Source organism: Triturus cristatus, chromosome 2_1 (genome assembly GCF_964204655.1).
Source record: "Triturus cristatus chromosome 2_1, aTriCri1.1, whole genome shotgun sequence".
In the NCBI taxonomy this organism is placed as follows: domain Eukaryota; kingdom Metazoa; phylum Chordata; class Amphibia; order Caudata; family Salamandridae; genus Triturus; species Triturus cristatus.
The window spans coordinates 977,372,859-977,393,595 of NC_140581.1; the positions used below are offsets into that span (position 1 = coordinate 977,372,859).

The 20,737-nt window shown below is 43.3% G+C and overlaps 1 protein-coding gene across 7 annotated transcripts in view; it reads right to left on the reverse strand.

The window, feature by feature from the left end:
• The window catches only part of LOC146866151 (uncharacterized), a 1,119,785-nt gene that overhangs the window by 373,330 nt on the left and 725,718 nt on the right, over positions 1 to 20,737 (reverse strand). For all 7 annotated transcript variants that reach the window (XM_085634060.1, XM_085634084.1, XM_085634050.1 and 4 more), the window contains one exon: positions 8,638 to 8,754. In XM_085634060.1, coding sequence (XP_085490186.1) covers positions 8,638 to 8,754 — 117 coding nt within the window. The remainder of the gene's footprint in view (positions 1 to 8,637; positions 8,755 to 20,737) is intronic.

Here is a 20,737-nt window from a genome sequence, read left to right on the forward strand (position 1 = left end):
CTATCTCGCTCAAACACCTAAACATATTATAGTCCCTCGGGTACAGTGTGGTACTTAGGGGGTGGTAAATATTCATGGGCCTGGTGAGACGACTTCTATGACCCACCCTCGTCTACCCTGATTCCTGGTCCTCTATCTGATTTCTACTAAGTGGTGGATAGAAGAAAGCCAGTGGCAGAGTCCGAATAAAAGATTCTTCCTCTGTGTGGAGACAGTTCAAAATAAAGGAGACTGCACCCGCATCCCTCAGATTTACAACCACGCAGTCCCCACTAATACTCTTCTTAGATGGACCTACCCATTGCACCCTTCGGACCATCAGAATTTCACCCGAGAATTTTGGCGGAAGTGGTCTATGCTTGGTTAACCAACTTACTACTTTGTTCTTAAGTGACGCAAAAGTTTCCTCTTTTGCTACAGTGAGTTTAGGAACTCCCGCTAGAACAACAACCAATGGCGCTGCTTCCGGTGGGAGATTTAGTATTTGTTCCTTCCCCGGGTTGTGGCCCCCTGAGTTTCTTGCTCTATGCCCAATACGGGTTTGTTGCCACCCTCAGTGAGGGAGGGGGGGACGGGAAGGTTACTCACTATAGCAGCGACCTGTGAATGCAACAAAGGATATGCCGAGGTTGGTAGAACTGGTGGAAGGATAGAGTTAGGTAACCTCTCAGGTAAAACAGTGTCAACCCGCCTCCTTCCCGTAGATGATAAGATAGAGTGATGTTCAGACCTAGGCTCAATTGCCCTTTCCAAATTTGCCAGCCTAGAATCAATTTGATCAAGTCTAGCAAGAAGGGGGTTAAGTAAAGATTTCAAGAGGCCCTCGAAATCATACTTTTGAGGATCAGCCCTTATCCAAGTATTACCACTATTGGCTATATTAGGAGACTGATGTACCAAGGCGGCCTGAGTGGGATGAAAGACTGGTATAGGTGCAGGGTCATTTACTGCAGCACTGCTCAGATTAGAATTGCCCCCAATAGAGGAATCTAAATGAGATGTGGCCACAGGTGCCCTTTGTTTTTTTTTTCCTCCCTCAACGAGTGGGCCCCTTTTTCTTTTCGGCACAGCCCCCTCCCTATTTGCTCTAAGGGTTCAAGTCCTCCGTCAGGGGTTTGATTAGACACAGGGGGAGGATTTGGGCCATTAGAGGACACAGGGAGAACGATATTATCACCAGATGGACGCTCGGGGACTGAGGGGGTATTTACCTCTAGACGGTCACTAGGGGGTACGGATTTAGAAAACATATTTTCCCTTTCAGGTGTTCTTGCATTGGCTATGTGACCAAGTGATGATCTTTTGGCATTTTCAATGCCTTGTGAGAGCCGTTTCTCCAGAATAGTTATCTCATTAGAAATTAGGGAGTTGGCTCTAAGCAAAAAACTATCTAAAGTGCCTGACATTGATACACTAGAGGAGAGAGCATTACTTCTAGTTTCCCTAGTGGACATTCTACCTGTGCGTAGAATAAACAGGTAAACCCTAAAGGTAACAGACACTGGACAGGGAGAACAGTGAACAAACGATGAAACAGATGAAAGAGAGATGGCCCGGTCCGGTCTTAGACAGTCTGTAACGGGCTAGAACGGGCCCGCCCTTTGCCCAGGCTTCGCCCGCGCTGCGTCCCGTGCTGCGTGAATACACACACGGGTTTATATCTCTGCGCGGGAGGGCGGAGTCACAAGGAAGAGGCAGCAGGTAAGAGATGGAGGGCTGCTGGACCCCGCAGTCCTCTGGTCAAAACTCCCTCGCAGGCAACAGCAGGCTCCCGAACGGCACCCGCGAAGCGGGGGCTGTGAGGCGTTATGTAGCGTCCTTAGGCAGGAGGCGGAGTCACAAGGAAGAGGCAGCAGGTAAGAGATGGAGGGCTGCTGGACCTCGCAGTCCTCTGGTCAAAACTCCCTCGCAGGCAACAGCAGGCTCCCGAACGGCTCCCGCGAAGCGGGGGCCACGAGGCGTTATGTAGCGTCCTTAGGCAGGAGGCGGAGTCACAAGGAAGAGACAGCAGGTAAGAGATGGAGGGCTGCTGGACCTCGCAGTCCTCTGGTCAAAACTCCCTCGCAGGCAACAGCAGGCTCCCGAACGGCACCCACTGGTATTCAGTTTACAGGACCTTAGTAGTTCAGGCCTCAGGACAACAGTTGTAAACATTCGAAAGCCACCATGATTAGGGGCCAGTAGCCCTGCTTTCCCCATGGCCCCCAAACAAGTTCTTACAATGGGGTTTTCATAGGAGGCAATTCCACAAGTAGTTCTCCTCATCATCTACAGCTCTCCATGGGATTACTATCCGCAGGTTTCCACTTAATTTCCACCAGTCCTTCACCCTTTCAATGATTATTGACAACATATTATTTTCAGGGCTATAATCTTAATTTTTATAACGGTGTTCCATTTAGGATTCATGTAACTTGTTACAAGGTGTCATCAGTGTCTGCTTGGTTGTATGGCACAAGCATCCATTATTGTCCATTCTGTAATACTTGTCTTTCGGCCTACCTGCATTCTAACACTGGTGGTAAATAGTTGTGTGATATGTTCGCTTGCAAGCTAATGTTGTAAAACTAGTCTGCTTGTATTCTGAAACTTTGTGTCTGGATGTATTTTGCACTAATATTATAGGGAAAAATTTGTGCTAATATTGGACATAATATATTTTGATAGTGATTTGAAGGTCGTGAGCACAAGGAGGTCAAATTGAAAGCCTTACATGGGATAATGTGTACCTGGCAAATAATAGTAGTTGTAGCTGGATACTGGTACAGATGTTGAGGATAACACATGACGGCAGCTGATTTTTCTTTATGAGGTTTTAGTAGAAGTAATGATATTCATGGACACTGACAATAGGGCCCAATATGGGGCTCAGAGTAACTAAAATTATTTACAGAAGTTTTTGTTTGACAAACTTAAATCCTCGTCAGATTTCCCTCTGAACTTCATTCAAATGCTGCTACTGCTTTGGACAAATGCACTATATATCCCACTAACTGCCACTCTATTGCAAGCTGAGCCCCTAGCACCCTTAGACGCCATGCCATTAGATTCCTGCTCTATCCTTCTGCACTTCCAGAAGCATATTCAGACATTTTCATCTGGCAGCAAGGAAGAGTTGTTCAAAGGCGACCGAATCTGCCAGCTGTCCAGTCACCTCCAAAAGATGACCAGCAGCAGGACTGCTATCTGCATCAGTTAAGATCTTGTTATCCTAAACAGCTCCATGAAGTGGCTGGTTACTGAATCATATATGGCTTGTCCAGAGGTGGCTGTTGTGGGGCTGCATTCCTGTGAGTGGTTATTTTACAGTGTTAAACTGGAAGGAACTTCTGCTTGTTCGCATCAGGGGTTCTGAGTGGGAGAGGCGTTTTGAATATACTGTGAAAACTGTAACAGTGTTCTATGGTTGGGTATGCGAAAAACGATGAGATGGGAAAATAAAACAGGTAAACCTCTAAATCATATTAGGGGACCTTTGGAGAATCCCACTGGTCCAGGCTAGCCTGGCCTGTTGTGGGTGCTATGTAGGTGATGGCGTATTTGAAGGAATGTCCGGCGGTCTTTATCCTTGTGGTTTCATTGTCCTGTTGGGCGCAACATAAAATTACATCTCCATAATATACCATATCTGACCTGGATATATTGAATGTACCTTCAACCTAGGCAAAGCTAGAATTAGTCTCCTACTCACCACCTTGTTCAACACCTCAATTGCCATGGCTACTGTTGTATCTTAATTCCCTCAAGTGCATCCTCTTCTTAGCTGCTCAGCCAGAATAAATGTGATGACTGCGTGGAATGTTGTAATGCCTGATGAGAGAGAGAGCGAAATGTTTGTGTGCCTGCTTGTGTGGAGAGAGTGACAGTTGGAGACAGTGGGTTGAGCAGCAACCATGCTGCTCCTGGTGGGGCCATCATCTGGACTAATCTTGTCATCTACTGAACTACCTTGTACCATCTGGTAATAAACTAATAAACCGCTAATTAAAATATACCTCAAGGCTACGTTGGGAGTTTCTTACAATTCATCCTTTTCAACATTGGCGACGATCTGGAGAAAAAACCCTGTATGTACTGGCTTCCTGTCTACCTGAAGTAAAGATATTTGAATTTACAGCAAGACTTTTTGTACTGAAACTAGTTGAAAAAAATTAAACTTGAAAATAAGGAGAAGAACGCCCATTTAGCCCCACCAGTGTCCTCCACCACCTGGACAGCCTGCCCTGGGCGCTTCACACTCCTTACATTTATTTATGTTCACACTCCTTACATTTATAGAGGTTTCAAAAGAAGAGCAGAAAACAGCAGTGTGCTTCTATGTTTGATCGCTTTCACATTTGTGATTCCGAAGTCTATCCACAATCTACAATCTTTCATCTAGTGACAGTTAACCTGCTGGTCTTCAAACAGCTCTGTACTACATACAGTAAACCTTCAAGTGTGCTGCACCCGAGTGTTTCACGTTCCTTGCATACGTGGATGTTTGTTTTTTAAAAAAAGATAACCTCTACGCAGCGTGCTTCAACATTGGACAACCTTCAAGAATGTTTTTGTATAACTTCAAGTTAACCTGCAGTTCCACTGGATAAAAACTGAGAAAGTTCTGGCAACTTTATTTGAGCACCGGCATTCAAGTGGATTTAACTGGCACCATTTTTCTCATGGATTGGTGAGTGTTAACTTTCAATTGTCTATCTTTGTCAGTTTTCCGTTATCGTGTGCACTGTTTGAATGGAGGGGCCTCGAGCCACCACATTTGAATGTGCGCCTCGAGCTCAGAACAAGCACCAGGGCACACACCTTACCTGAGCTCCTTGTGTCCGGTCCCATTGTCTCTGCTGTTCGCGAACTGCCTCACAGTGTTGCCCTGCTCAGTGACATTGAGGAGCATGCATCTGTCGTGAGCCACCCGGCACGGCGTCCTGAAACGTGCCGCCATATTGTGCTTCCAACAGAGTCATGCAGCTAAGCCACACTGTCTTCCGGTATTCACTCCGTGGTGCTGCTTCTGCCAACCACGTTTGTTTTCCTTTTGGGGGCCAATAACGTTTTTCCGAACAACACCAGGACATTGTATCCTGCTAATTCTTCAATGCTCTGTGGAAATCAAGCTCAATGAACAAACATGTTGTACTGGAGCAAAAACCTTTGGGACTAACTTACAAAAATTGCAGAGAAGTATCCTTGAAAATGGAACTACGATGACAACTTTACTTGTTTTACTTTATTGTGTTACAATGGACATGTGTTTTGTACTGTGGTTACTTCCTATGTTTACATGCTTTCTTTATTTGTAATGTATGCTTTATTAGTTATATTACAATGTTAGTGACATCTCACAGTAGTGAGTTGTTCACTCTTCATAATATTTACATTATGGTTTCCTGTGACACTTCATAGAGAGTTACGCTTTGCCTTATAGGTTTTTCCTGACTTAGATACTTTCAGGGTATCAGGCATTTTCTTTAGGGTATTTGTTGTTTAGGAGCTGGTCTTCTTACACTTGTTTTCATTCTTCAGTGGGGGTAGTGCGCACACCCTTCACCCTGATTTCACCCTACACAGTCTTTTGTGCCTAGCAGTAGTGTTACACTTGCATTACCCTTTAGATTGTTTCTAGCAGTGGTTACTTGTGCAATGTGCAGTGTCCCCATCTTTAGTTAAAATGCCCAATGGGCAGTGTACCCATTTTTAGTTAAAATGCGCAATGGGCAGTGTACCCATATTTTATTTAGAAATGCGCAATGGGCAGTGTACCCATCTTTAGTTAAAATGCGCAATGGGCAGTGTACTCATCTTTATTTAAAACGTGCAATGGGCAGTGTACCCATATTTTATTTAGAAATGATTAATGGGCAGTGTACCCATCTTTAGTTAAAATGCGCAATGGGCAGTGTACCCATACTTTGTTTAGAAATGAGTAATGGGCAGTGTACCCATCTTTACTTAAAATGCACAATGGGCAGTGTACTCATCTTTATTTGTAATGCGCAATGGGCAGTGTACTCATACTTCATTTGGGCTGTGCACCCACTTTTAAGTTGAAATGCGCAATGGGCAGTGTACCCACTCTTCAGTTTGTTATGCGCAATGGTACTTTAGTATATTAGTATATGAGGCGTGCAAAAGAGGATGAGTGCATAGGTATTTACATCTCCCCGGGGTTCTTCACTCTCCCAGTCCTGCACTATCTCCTCCATTGTGCGGTGTGTAGAAATGTAGTTGGGGTGTTAGACCTTTTGCTCTCCCTTTTCCCCAGCTTTCAGTTACGCTACCGCCCTGCACCTTTTACTTACTTTCATTGTTCTGCCTTCTCTACCCTCTCTTATTATCCCCTTATATTCTGTTTTTCCTCTCTCTTTACTTTTATCACACTTTACATGAATGTTTTACATGCAATGTTCTAATCTTTTCTATTGTTTTTCCCAAGGGAAGGGGAAGTGCTATCTTGAATCTTTTCGAACTTGAATCTTTGCTAACTTTCACACTTCCTTCATTCTAGTTGCTTTTTGCTATTTACTCACCTCTTACTTCTCTCTCACTGTCTTTTCATTCTTACTCTTCATATTTATTGTGCGCGATGTTACATGCATGCTCATTCTTATTTTTATGCTGCAATGTCGCAATTATTGTTGTTTATTGTTGCCAAGGGAAGGGGATATGTTGTACCTTAATTCCCTCAAGTGCATCCTCTTCTTAGCTGCTCAGCCAGAATAAATGTGATGACTGCGTGGAATGTTGGAATGCCTGATGAGAGAGAGAGTGAAATGTTTGTGTGCCTGCTTGTGTGGAGAGAGTGACAGTTGGAGAGAGTGGGCTGAGCAGCAACCATGCTGCTCCTGGTGGGGCCATCACCTGGAATAATCTTGTCATCTACTGAACTACCTTGTACCATCTGGTAACCAACTAACAAACCCTTACTTAAAATATACCTCAAGGCTACATTTGGAGTTTCTTACAATTCATCCTTTCAACAGCTACCTTTCCCGAGGATTGGAAACATGCTGAAGTCAACGCCCTACTAAAGAAACCATCAGCAGACCCCAGGGAACTCTGCAACTACTGACTGATCTCCTTGCTCCTATTCCCGGCCAAAGTATCAGAAAAAACTATCAGCCAACAACTGGAACAGAACCTCTTACTCTCCTCCTCCCAATCTGGATTCCGCAGCAACCACAGCACCGAGACTGCCCTCATCGTGGCTACAAATGACATCCGAGCCCTACTCGGCCAAGTAGAGCCTCCTGGCTCTAATACTCCTAGGCCTCTTGACAGCTTTCATATGGTCTCCCACCACACACTGATCGCAAAGCTGCACAACACAGGCATCCAAGGAGCCGCTCTCAGATCAATCGCCTCCTTCCTCACCAGAAGAACGCAAAAATACTGCCTTCGCCTCCACACCCAACTAAATCATCTGGGGTACCCCAAGGATTCTCGCTCAGCCTCACCCTCTCAAACATTTATATGACACCTCTGGTCTGGTTAGCATCACCAAAACCCACGGACTCAACATCATATCCTACACTGACAACACCCAACTTATCATCTCCTCTCCGAAGACACAGCCAATACCAAGACCAACTTACACAACTGTATGACAGACGTTGCCAACTGGATGAAGGACAACTGCCTGAAGCTCAAATGGACAAGACAGAGGTACTCATTTTTAGAAACAAAATCTCCCCATTGGGACGCAACTCGGTGGCCCTCAGAACTCAGACCTACTCCTACCCCACTGACCATGCTAGACCTAATTCTGGACAACAAGCTAACCATAATGACTCATGTTCACGCCACCTTCTTCTCGTGCTTCTTAATCTACTGCATCCTTTGTAAGACATTTAAATGGCTACCCTAAAGCTCAAGACGCGCCATCACCCAGGCGTCCATCCCCAGCGGACTGCATTATGGCAACAATCTCCTCTGATGAGTATAGACTATACAACTCTAAACTCAGACTCATCCAGAATCTCCCAAGACAAACCCACAACACCCTATACCTCAGGAAACTCCACTGGCTCTCTGGGCAGAAAAGATGCCAGTTCAGACTCTTGACCCTGACATACAAGGCCATACACTAGTGTGGACCGGCCTACTTGAACCACCACCTGAACTTCCATCAGCCCACCAGACATCTTTGATCTGGTCCTGCATCACACATAGCAGATGCAGAGGTCGCTCCTCCTCCTATCTAGCAACGAAGACATGGAACAAGCTACCCTTTCATCTACGGACCTCCCCATCTCTTCCAGAGTTCAGAAATTCCCTGAAGACCTGGCTATTCGGCTATTCAACTAGAACCTTACAGCGCCTGGATAACCTCACGGGTGACAAGAAGCACTCCACAAATTTACTGAGTGATTCATTGATTAATTGTTTGAATTACATTGTAGCATTTGTATAGCACATCATACAATAGGTGCGGCTCAGAAGCCTTTTATGTGTGATCATGTATGCAGTATATTCAAGTTTATCATCATGTTTAATAACAGGAATAAATTAATTCAGGAATAAAGAGTACTAAATATTACGTGCATTAAGGGTGTGTTTAGAAAAACTGTTAAAGTAAATTGAAGATCTGAAAAGAACTAAACTCAGTGGCATATCTAACCAATGAAGAAACATATACTATACCTTGATCTCCTTGGCTGTCCGTGGGTTTTATTTCATAAGTACCCTTTTGTTTTGCTCGTTTTCTAGCAGCCAGATACTTTTTTAATAAGCACGATGTAATGGTTAACTGTTTTATTCCTGAAAAACATAGTCCAAAATAATATTATTTAATATACCTAATGGAAACAAATAATAAAACATGAAATAGCGTTATTGGTTAAAGAGAATCAACAGGTACAGGTACAAGGTTCCTTGTATGAATTGACTGAACTATATTTATTTGTCATATTGAGAGATTATGAGAAAGCACATTAAAAACATTCAGAAAGCATCGTCAGTGGAAAAGTATGCATATATTTAGGAGTTTTAAACTGACAGCATAAGTGGGGTTTGAACAAACACAGTCAAACCTATAGGGCTGGCTATTGTAGGAGTTGTAGTTTCCCTTCATATAATTGATACCTCCTCCCAGAGTAAGGCTTATCTGTATCGCTACCCTGAGACTGTTAAATGTAGAAACAAAGTTACTTGATTATCCAATAGTATGGAAATAGATTCTCAGGGCCTGGAACACCAGTATCCACTAAGGATATTACACAGTACTACTGACTATCTTAGATTCCAGAGGAAAAGTCTAACCATTTTCTTCCTTTGTACCTTTATCTAGAAACTTTGAGAGAACCTACAAGTAGGCTCAATTCAATTATAGAATGCATATTATTAAAAAAGGAAAACATCTTGACAGGACTCCCAACAGGTGGGCAATTCTCACAAAGGATGATAGGGACTTCAGACATTGCAAAAAAACTCCACAGTGTATGTTCAAAGTCTGTACATGGTGGGGGTTGGCTGATTGTGGAGGGGTGGGTCCAGACCCTGGCCACAGGCTGAAGCCTGTGGCAAACCTGGGAAGATGGTATGCAGTGGAGATTTTATACCAATGGAGATTTGGGAGCAGGGTCTTGCTGGTTCCTAGGCACTGAGTCCTGATGCAGTTAGGATGCAGAATCTGGCAGAAAGCTATTACTGAGATGTCATGAATAATGGCAATTAACATGTCGTGAGTGATGTAATATTTGAGGTCATAAGCAGAGCATGATGGAGGTGCAATGAAATATAGCTGCCATATTTCAGATGTTTATGGATTTTCTACTGTTAGCTCATGTCCTATTCCAACACATAACTGTAACATTATTTTAACCATTATTTTTATGGGATTTTGTTGACATAGTTTAAGGTGTTAGCACCCAAACAAACTACAATGTTGCTTTAATCATTGTTTATGTTCAGAATCTCTCTCTCTCTCTCTATATATATATATATATATATATATATATATATATGTGTGTATATTACCTACTGGCGGTCGCTAGTAGGTAGTTATAGTTAGGACCTATTTTCCATAGGGAATCCGCAACATTCTATTCCCAATAAGTCTGGCGCCCGTTGACGAATCTTCACGAAATTTTCCAAACTTTTGGCCAGCTCTGGTCCGCTCCTATCCTGAAAGTCTCGGGATAATTCATCAAGCGGGGGCGAGAAAAAAGGGGGGTCCCAAAACACGTTTTCCCCATGCATTTTCCCATAGGACCTTTAGCCACAGCTACAGCCCGAACTGCTGAACGGAATTACACCAAATTTGGCAAAGAGGTAGTCCTCAGTTCAGACTCGTGCCTTTTGCTTAAATGGTGTTAATCTGTTGAGTAGTTCCTGAGAAAATGACAGCTAAAAGTATATATATATCTATGGCCTCGGAGGATCCGCCCACCCTATGTGCACCCTGAGCGCACCCTCTGCACACCGTGTGCGCAACCTCCCGATCATGCGCTGAATGCTAATTGGTTGTGAAGTGGTTGTCAACAGTTGAAACCAGGAACTTTTGGCAGCGATTTTGTGCTTCGGTAGAAGCGAGGCTGAAGAAGTAAGGGAATAAGTGTGTAAAACATATAAAGGGGGCACGGTAGAAATACTCTGACCCTCTAGACCTGCTTGGGGGTCCCAGAAGGACTCCCAGAACCCCCTTTTCTTTTTTTTAAACGGCAAAGTGTGCGTTGGGAGCGCAGATCCGGCGGGCCAAATCCCGGGGGCAAACATCGTAAAATTTATTGGGGGGCCCAGGGGACCGCTACCCCTGGGGCTAGAAAATAAATGGGTGAGGGGGCTGAATGGCCCCCCCAAGCCCCGGGGACCACCACCCCCGGGGCTTTATTTATTGAGGGAGGGGGGCTGCGTGGCCCCCCTCCTAGAGCCCTCGAGGGCCCTGGGGACCGCCACCCCCCAGGGCTGGCTCCTGCAGTGTCCTTGGTGCCCAGCCCCAGGACACTGTTGTTTGCTCTCTCTTTCAAAATCCAAACCATATTGCTTTTCCACACGGGGAGCTGCATGTCAGCAGCTCCCCATGTGGAAAAGCAATGCCGGCTCCCGAAGGACGCTGGGAGCTGGCTGGGACTGTGGGGGCGTTGGGGCTCCCCCACGTTCCCCAACGTTTTTTATAAGCCTCGGGGGATGGGGTCCCCAGGGATAATAAAAATTAGTGATAGAGGCTATTTTTTTTTTACGGTAAAATTAGGAGTCGCGTATCCTATCGCGTTGGGTGCACGATTTCTCTCGCGTAGGGTGCGCAATTCCTAACGCGTTGGGTGCGCGACTCCAAGCAAAAAAAAAATGAATTTTTTTTAGATAAACATCAAGCTTATGTGTTTTGTTCTTGAGTGGCTCTAAAAAGAGCCGTTGTGTTCATTGAGAGTTTTTGGTACTTATAAGTAAGTACCTATACAGAGTCTAAAGTTGTTGAGGAAGACTCTGTTTCCTTCATCAGTAAAGTGTACACCATCTCTCCTATAGATCTCTTGTATATGAAAACGCAGATTGTTATTGTAAATGGACCCCATTCTATAGTCTCAGAGAAAAGCAGAAACAGATTTATTCACATGTTTCCTAGCTTTCTCAAATCTGTGGACAAAAATGCTTGGACCAGTTCCATTTCTGCCTTTGGCATATGTTAGAATAGACAAAGGCAGTTTGGGGAAAAAGTGAAATCAATTCTGCAAAGGTGTCCTTGATAAGCATTTCCAGACCTACCCCAGTCAAAGTGCCTAGGTCATTGCCACCACAGTGCACAATTATGAGGTCAGGGTGTTGGAGATGTAAAAAAGATTTTACCAATGGCATCAATTGGTGACACTTTAATCCTCTCTGTCCAATCCATTTAATGTCTGCATTTGGCAAACCTAGGTCTTTGTGAATGCCTTTGTTTTCTGCATACCTTTGGCTCCAGAAAATATAGCTGTGTCCCACAATCCACACTCTAAGCATCTTAAAGGGAGGTCTGGATGCACTCAGATGGTCTCTGTAAATGAAATGGCAGTTTGAAAAGTAAGATTTTTCTAAAATGGTGGATAAGATGCAGTTTTGAAAAAAGAAAAGCAATGATTGGTTGTTTGACAACATTCTACACTGAAAACTAGGGTGCATGCTTCTGTTTTTTAAACACATGATTCTTATTGGTTAACGAAAACTGATTGAAAGGAACATTATATATGATAAGCTGATATGTTGAAAAGTCAAGCACAATTGCTGTTTTGATTAGCAACATTGTGTGCTGAACTTGTGACCTGTGTGCTCAGCTAAGTGTTCCATGAACTGTTTCTATGGTAACAGGCAGAAGGCAGATTAGGGGTAGGGTTCAAATTTATGTCATTTGGAAAGGGTTGAAATGTTTAACCAATAGAAATGTGTGTTAGCTTTTGAATTAATGTGGGAAGGAATGTGATTTGATGTTTACATGTATATGTGTGCAAAATGAGTGAGAAACTTTGCCATTCTTTGGTTTTGCTGACAGGTGCACAGTGCAGAGATTCTGTATAAGAAAATCTGGTGTGTGACTAACCTACTTCTTAATCTACAAAACAACTTGAAAGGTGAGTTATTTAATTGTTTTTATGGGATGTATGTGGTCTATTTTGATTTTAATCAGACTAATGTGTTTCTCCTGCTAAAGTGCGGGGAGTACTTTTTTTTGTCTAGAATCTTATTGTCAGTGTGTGTGCATTTAGAAACCATTCTGTGATAAGCATTTGTGTTTTTCATGTGTTTGCAGACAGATAACTGTGCTGTTTTCATGTTTTGGTAGAATTAGAAACCAGTCATTGTTTATGTATTTGCAAAATGAGTCACGTTTCTACACTAAAATGCAGCACTCCTTCTAGATTATGAAATGTGTTTTGGTACAATGCAAGGGATAGTGTTGTTTATCTAGAATCACACAGTGAGTCTGTGTGCATTTAGGAATCCTTTTGAGAGAAACATTTTGGTACTAATGTGTAGTAGAACATTGTCTGCAATGTGTGCAGTCACCTTACATCTTGTAGACTAGTAAATGTATTTTGTACAAGGGATAGTTGGTTGTCTACAATAACACTGTGAGTCTGTGTGCATTTGGAAAACTATTGTGAAAAAAGCATTTGGTAACATCATGTATTTGCTGGCAGATAACTGCTTTAAAACCTGTTTTGTTGTCATGTTTTAGTAGCCTTAGAGGCCAGTCATTGCTTATGCAATTGCAAAATGAGTCAGGCTTTCACAGTAGTGTGCAGTATTGAAATATGTAGAATGTGTGCAGTCACCTTACCCCTTCTAGACTAGTGATTGTGTCTTGGTAAAGTACAAGGAAGAGGGTTGCTTGTCTAGAATCACACTGTGAGTCTCTGTGGATATGGGAACCATTGTGAGAGAAGCATTTGGTAACAATGTGTATTTGCTGACAGATAACTGTTTTAAAACCTGTCATGTTGTCAAGTTTTAGTAGCACTAGAAGCCAGTCCTTGCTTATGCATTCATAAAATGAGTCAGGCTTTGACACTAAAGTGCAGTACTGAAATATGTAGATTGTGTGCAGTCCCCTTACCCCTTCCAGAGTAGTGAATATGTTTTGGTAAAGTCCAAGGGATAGTGTTGCTTGTCTAGAATCACACTGTGAGTCTGTGTGCATTTGGGCAACCATTGTGAGAAAAGCATTTGGTTAAATCATGTATTTGCTGACAGATAACGGCTTAAAAACCTGTCATGTTGTCAAGTTTTAGTAGTATTAGAAGCCAGTCATTGCTTATGCATTCACAAAATGAGTCAGGCTTTCATAGCAGTGTGCATTATGGAAATATGTAGAATCTCTGCAGTCACTTCAGTCCTTCCACACTATTGAATGTGTTTTGGTAAAATAGAAGGAATAGTGTTTGTCTAGAATCACACTGTGAGTCTGTGTACATTTAGGAACTAATGTGAGAGAAGCATTTGGTGGCTTCGTGTTTTTGCAGACACATAAGTGCTGAAAAACCTATCCTGATCTTACATTTTGGTAGAAATAAAATCCATTTATTGTTTATGTGTTTGTAAAATGAGTCAGGTGTATACACTAATGAGCAGTAGTAAAATATGTGGAATGTGTGCACTCACATTACCTCTTCAAGAATGGTAAATGTGTTTTTGTAAAATCCAAGGGATATTGTTTGTTTTCTAGAATCACACTGTGAGTCTGTGTGCATTTAGAAACTGTGGTAAGAGAAGGATTTGGGTATTTTATGTGTTTGCAGACACATAACTGGTTAAAAACCTATCCTGTTCTCATACTTTGGTAGAATAAGAAACCAGTCATTGGTTAGGTATTTGTAAAAGAGTCAGGGTTCTACAATTATGTGCAGTAGTACAATATGTGGATTGTGTGTACTCTGTTTACCAATTCCGGAAAAGAAAATGTGATTTGGTAATATGCATGGGATAGTGTTTGTTGTCTAGAATCACACTGACAGTCTGTATGCATTTAGGAACCATTTAGAGAGAAGGTTTTGGGTACTTTATGTCTTTGCATACATATAAGTGCTTAAAAAACTCTAATCATTTAGTCAGTACCCAAGTACTCATACACTGAGCCAGGCCATAGCTCAAGGACTGTTTCAAACGTCTATCCACTATGCATGCAGGCCTCTAACCACCTAAACACTTGTCTTTCACACATTCAATACCCTAGTCAGTATTCATACAGTTCCTGCAAACACCCTGTCACTCCCCCTACACCATTCCACTGATTTATTCAGCACCATGTACTAATCCATTTACTGTGCCAAAAAAACAAACACTTATAAATTCACCCAGGCACTCTCCTTGCAATACTCTAATCATTCAGTCAGTACGCAAGTACTAATGGAGTGACGCAGGCCTTAGCACATGAATTGATTCAAACGCCTATCCACAATGCATGGAGGCGTCTAACCACCTACACAATTGTCTTTCACTCCTTCAATTGACTAGTCAGTATCTATATACTTCAATAAACACCCTGTCACTCACCTTGCACACCTCCAGTGACTCATCCAGTACCATGTACTAATCTATTCACTGCGCCAAAACCGAAAAACTTAAACGTTTCACCCAGGCACTCTCCTGGCAGTACTCTAATGATTCACTCAGTATCCAGGTACTTATGCAGTGAACCATGCATTACCACATGGCCTGCTTCAAATGTCTATCCACTATGCATGCAGGCCTCTAACCTACTACACACTTGTCTTTAACACCTTGAATTCCCCAGTCAGTATCCATACACTTCCAGCAAACACCCTGTCACTCCCCTTGCACTCCTCCAGTGATTTATTCAGCACCATGTACTAATCCATTTACTGTGCCAAAAAGAAACACGTATAAATTCACCCAGGCACTCTCCTTGTAATACTCTAAACATTCAGTCAGTACCCAAGTACTAATGGAGTGAGGCAGGCCTTCGCACATGGATTGATTCAAACTTCTATCCACTATGCATGCAGGCCTCTAACCACCTACACACTTGTCTTTCACACCTTCAATACCCTAGTCAGTATTCATACAGTTCCTGCAAACACCCTGTCACTCCCCTTACACTATTCCACTGATTTATTCAGCACCATGTCTAATCCATTTACTGCGCCAAAAAAATAAACACTTATAAATTCACCCAGGCACTCTCCTTGCAATACTCTAATCATTCAGTCAGTACCCAAGTACTAATGGAGTGACGCAGGCCATAGCACATGGATTGATTCAAACGCCTATCCACTATGCATGGAGGTGTCTAACCACCTACACAATTGTCTTTCACTCCTTCAATTGACTAGTCAGTATCTATATACTTCAATAAACACCCTGTCACTCACCTTGCACACCTCCAGTGACTCATCCAGTACCAGGTACTAATCTATTCACTGCGCCAAACACAAAAACTTAAAAAGATTCACCCAGGCACTCTCCTTGCAGTACTCTAATGATTCAGTCAGTACCCAGGTAGTCATGCAGTGACCCAGGCCTTAGCCCATGGACTGTTTCAAACTTCTATCCACTATGCATGCAGGCCTCTAACCACCTACACACTTGTCTTTTACACCTTCAATACTCCAGACAGTATTCATACAGTTCCTGCAAACACCTTGTCACTCCCCTTACACTTCTCCAGTGACCCATTCAGCACTATGTACTAATCCATTCACTGCGCCAAAACCCAACCAGTAATACATTTACCCAAGCACTCTCCTTGAAGTACTCTAATGATTGAGTCAGTACTGAGGTACTTATGTAGTGAACCCAGCTTTAGTACATGCACTGCATCAAACGTCTATGCACTATGTATGCAGGCCTTTAGCCACCTACACACTTGCCTTTCAGACCTTCAATACCCCAGTAAGTATTCATACAGTTCCCGCAAACACCCTGTCAGTCCCCTTACACTCCTCCAGTGACCCATTCAACATCATGTACTAATCCATTGAGTGCACCAAAACCCAACCACTTATAAATTCAGCGAGACACTCTCCTTGTAGTACTCTAATGATTCAGTCAGTACCCAGGTACTTATGTAGTGAACCAGGCCTTAGTACATGGAGTACTTCAAACGTCTATTCACTATGCATGCAGGCCTCTAACCAGCTACACAATTGTCTTTCACACCTTCAATTGACCAGTCAGTATCTATAAACTCCAATAAACACCCTGTCACTCCCCTTGCACATCTCCAGTGACTCATCCGGCACCATGTACTAATCTATTCACTGCGCCAAAACCCAAAAACTTAAAAAGATTCACCCAGGCACTCTCCTTGCAGTACTCTAATGATTCAGTCAGTACCCAGGTAGACATGCAGTGACCCAGGCCTTAGCCCATGGACTGTTTCAAATGTCTATCCACTATGCATGCAGGCTTCTAACCACCTACACACTTGTCTTTCACACCTTCAATACCCCAGTCAGTATTCATACAGTTTCTTCAAACACCCTGTCACTCCCCTTACACTCCTTCAGTGACTCATTCAGCACCATGTAGTAATCCATTTACTTCGCCAAAACCCAAACACTTATAAATTCACCCAGGCACTCTCCTTGCAATACTCTAAACATTTAGTTGCTATCCAAGTAATAATGGAGTGAGACAGGCCTTAGCACATGGATTGATTCAAACGCCTATCCACTATGCAAGCAGGCCTTTAACCACCTACATACTTGTCTTTCACACCTTCAATACCCCAGTTGGTATTCATACAGTTCCTGCAAACACCTTGTCACTCTCTTTACACTTCTCCAGTGACCGATTCAGCACTATGTAATAATCCATTCACTGCGCCAAAACCCAACCAGTAATAAATTTACCCAGGCAGTCTCCTTAAAGTAATCTAATGATTGAGTCAGTACTGAGGTACTTATGTAGTGAACCCAGCTTTAGTACATGCACTGCTTCAAACGTCTATGCACTATGTATGCAGGCCTCAAACCACCTACACACTTGTCTTTCACACATTCAATACCCCAGTTGGTATTCATACAGTTCCTGCAAACACCGTGTCACTGTGGAAAAGTGGATTTCCCTGGTCAGTTATGTCCCCTATCTTGGACCCCAACGGTTCTATATGCATGTTACAAGTACATGTATGTTCTCTCCAGTTCCAGTTTCGAAGACGCAAATACATGTGCGTCCACCGTCAATATGTTCTCTGTCAGATCCGCCATCAATGGGCCGGATAGTTAATTCCTAAATAGGAAAGGCCACCGACTTTATATGGCTTAGCTACTCCATTTTCACAGTTCAGGCGAAGTAGGCCCGATTCTGTCCTCGAAGCCTTTCCCTGCTCTCTGTCTCTGACAAGCGTCAGCTTGAGCTCGCAGCTGCATCCATGAACTTTGCCCTATTTCTTGTGCAGCTAACGATGCCTGCCTCGGCCAGTTTAGCCTGTCTGCCAAGAAGCTGTATTTCACCTTCGAATTATCTACTTTGCTCTTCAGCCGATGCATTCCTGTCTAGTGATTTAGGTAAACATTTCCTTTAGCTCTCGTGCAAAGGGCTGTTCTCCTGCAAGTAATTCATAGTCCAGTTGCCATGGAAAGTTTTCTGCCTCTTGCATCTCACATAGACACTTAGACGTTTGTGCACGCACACAGTCAGTATAGAATAGATTATGTTCGAAGTCCTTCAGTTCTTCCTTGTGGATAACATAGTTCTTTAAACATAGGATGTTAGATATGATTTGGGATTAGGTTGACTTGACCCCCAGACTTTTCGTCTCCACACGTAGAGTTAATGTCAAGCCCCCTTCTCCCCCTAGTTACACGTCAATTACACGTCATGCTGCAGCGCGCGCATCTATGCCAAGTATTATCTTATAGATCCACCTATATTTGATAACTTTAACCAATTATGTTTCTTTTTACTCCTTATTACGCCTAGTTTCGTTTATGTCACTTTTCTTATCAAATGTTACGCCTCCTACATTCGTTTCATTATAATGTAATAACTATAAAAATGTATGTCTCTTAATAAAGAATCGTACTTCACTTCCTGAACCTTCTTGGTGACGGAACCTGAAGGCCGCCACTCGAGTCGGCCATTTTGGAATAAAGCCCATTCAGAAACCTCTTATACCACGGATTCTGCCTCTCATTATTCTGAGCTATTTGTTAAAGTTCTCGCATGAAATTCAGATTGGTAATGAGTCAGAATTTATTTACCACATAATGGCGCCTGAACAGGGACACCTTCTCATCTCACGCGCCGGCGGTGCGTTGCAGGCCCGGTCTCCTGCCACAGCTGGACGGACCATAACGCGTACCAGCAGGATTTCCTGTAGCTCCCTCCGGTCAAGCGGGGGCGACTGAGGCTGCGATCAACCCAGACGAGGCGGTGAGAAGCGCAAGGTATCCCGACCAGAGCCTAGCTGAGAGAGCAAGATCCGAGGTACACAGAGGCCCACCAGGTCTTCCGAAGTCCCGATGTCCAGAGGGTCCGATGTCCGAAATCGAGTCCAGTCTCCGAGGCCTTTCGTTGTGAGCTACTCGGTGAGTACCATCGCCGGGGAGGCGTGTTGACGTGCACATAGGTTGTGCCGGTCAAGACGGATTTGGGTACACAAATCCGGTCTGCACTGTTTAGCAGTGTATATGTACGGTTTAGCCGTATATCAAGTATTCCGAAGTATCTAGTTAGTATCAAGAATTCTGCTTGGTGATTAGTCATGCAGACTGTCATCATTGTTGGTCAGTTTTAAATGTTTAGTGTTTTATTTTTAACGTGCTTAATGTTCTGCATATTGTGGTATGAATGATTGTTTTACTGTGCTTTGCTCATTATTGTGTTTTTTTGTCCTAAGTGTGTTCAAGATTAAGTATCAGATCAGTTCCGTTCAAGAGTAAGTACCAGATTAGCTGTTGTCAATATGCCGCTCTTTTCAAAGTTGAGACAGATTACTACTAGAAAAGGGGTGCTTGAAGAGGCAGTCCCTATCCCTCCTAGGGACACTCCAGGACATTTTATGTACCATAAACATGGCTTAGATGCCATATTATTTCTAGATCTATGGGTGGACTACACCAAAGAGTTACCAGAGAATCAGAGATGGCCCGTAGCTGGGACCTGGGATGCAGATTGTATCATGAAAGTAGAAGAAGAGTTGTGGAAGAGGAAAGCTAGACAGTCACAGAAAGACGCTATTGAATTATGGCGTAAAGAGTCGCATAGGCGCACCGAAAAGGCGCTAAGACAGGAAGAGAGAAGTAAAGAAAGTGCAAATAAGGTTCGAGAGAAGCAGTTGATTGAAGAAGGTACACGAGTACAAGTAGAACAAACAGAGAGACAAAGAAATGCCCTTATGAAAGGGATGTATCCCCTTCTGGCCGAAGGTTTGCCTCAAGCCACTACGGCCATACCTAAAGACTTGCCAACCCCATTGTTTCCAATAAAAGTACATCCTAAAGGACATCCTAGAACGGCAGAAGATATTTTTCTTTCCTCATATTTAGATGATACAGTTCCCGAATATGCTAACCCCGCACCGCACAGACCGGCTGCTGGGGGGGCTCAACGTCAAGATCAAGTTCCTGTCCCGGTACCACAGCAAGCTCCGACACAAGTCACGACGCCAGTTTCGGCAAGCACATCTGTTTCCGCATTTGTCCCCGCAACTGTTTCCGCAGCCGTGTCTACACCTGTAGTGGCTGTAGCACGTTCAACGAATCCTTTCACGTTCGATACCTCAGAGGGGGCTACTGGAGGTGCTGCTAGCCTTCCTTTTACGCCACCCAGAGGGAGTAAATTTTCTTTCCAGGAATCAGCACATGCACGTACGCCCAAACTCATAAATAACCGTACGCTTAAGGATCTTATGGTAGATTGCAGATATGATCCGGTGCCTGGTAAAGGGGATGAAATGATTATAACATCATTACGTATTAGACGAGCTACGTCATCTTTAGGAAGGCTGCCAGGAATGGCCGCGCATTTAGATAACATATATCATTTTGTCCAAACAGGGAAAGATCCTGAATGCATTAACAGAGCTATGGAATATCAGAAAGTTGAGATACAGGGAGAATTGTTACGTTTCTTCATAAATTGTGTGATCAGAAATGAAGACCGACCGGGGGTAGACCCGGAAATAATGCAGATCCTCACTAAATGGAGTCAGAATATATCCGATGGAAAACATGATAAACAAGGAAGTATAGTAGCCATGTGCCGAAAAATTAGGAAAGAAGTAGAACGCATACATGCAGAGAGATTGGAAACAGACGAGTTTGAACAAAATAAAGAGTCCGACTCAGGAGATTCAGGAAGACAG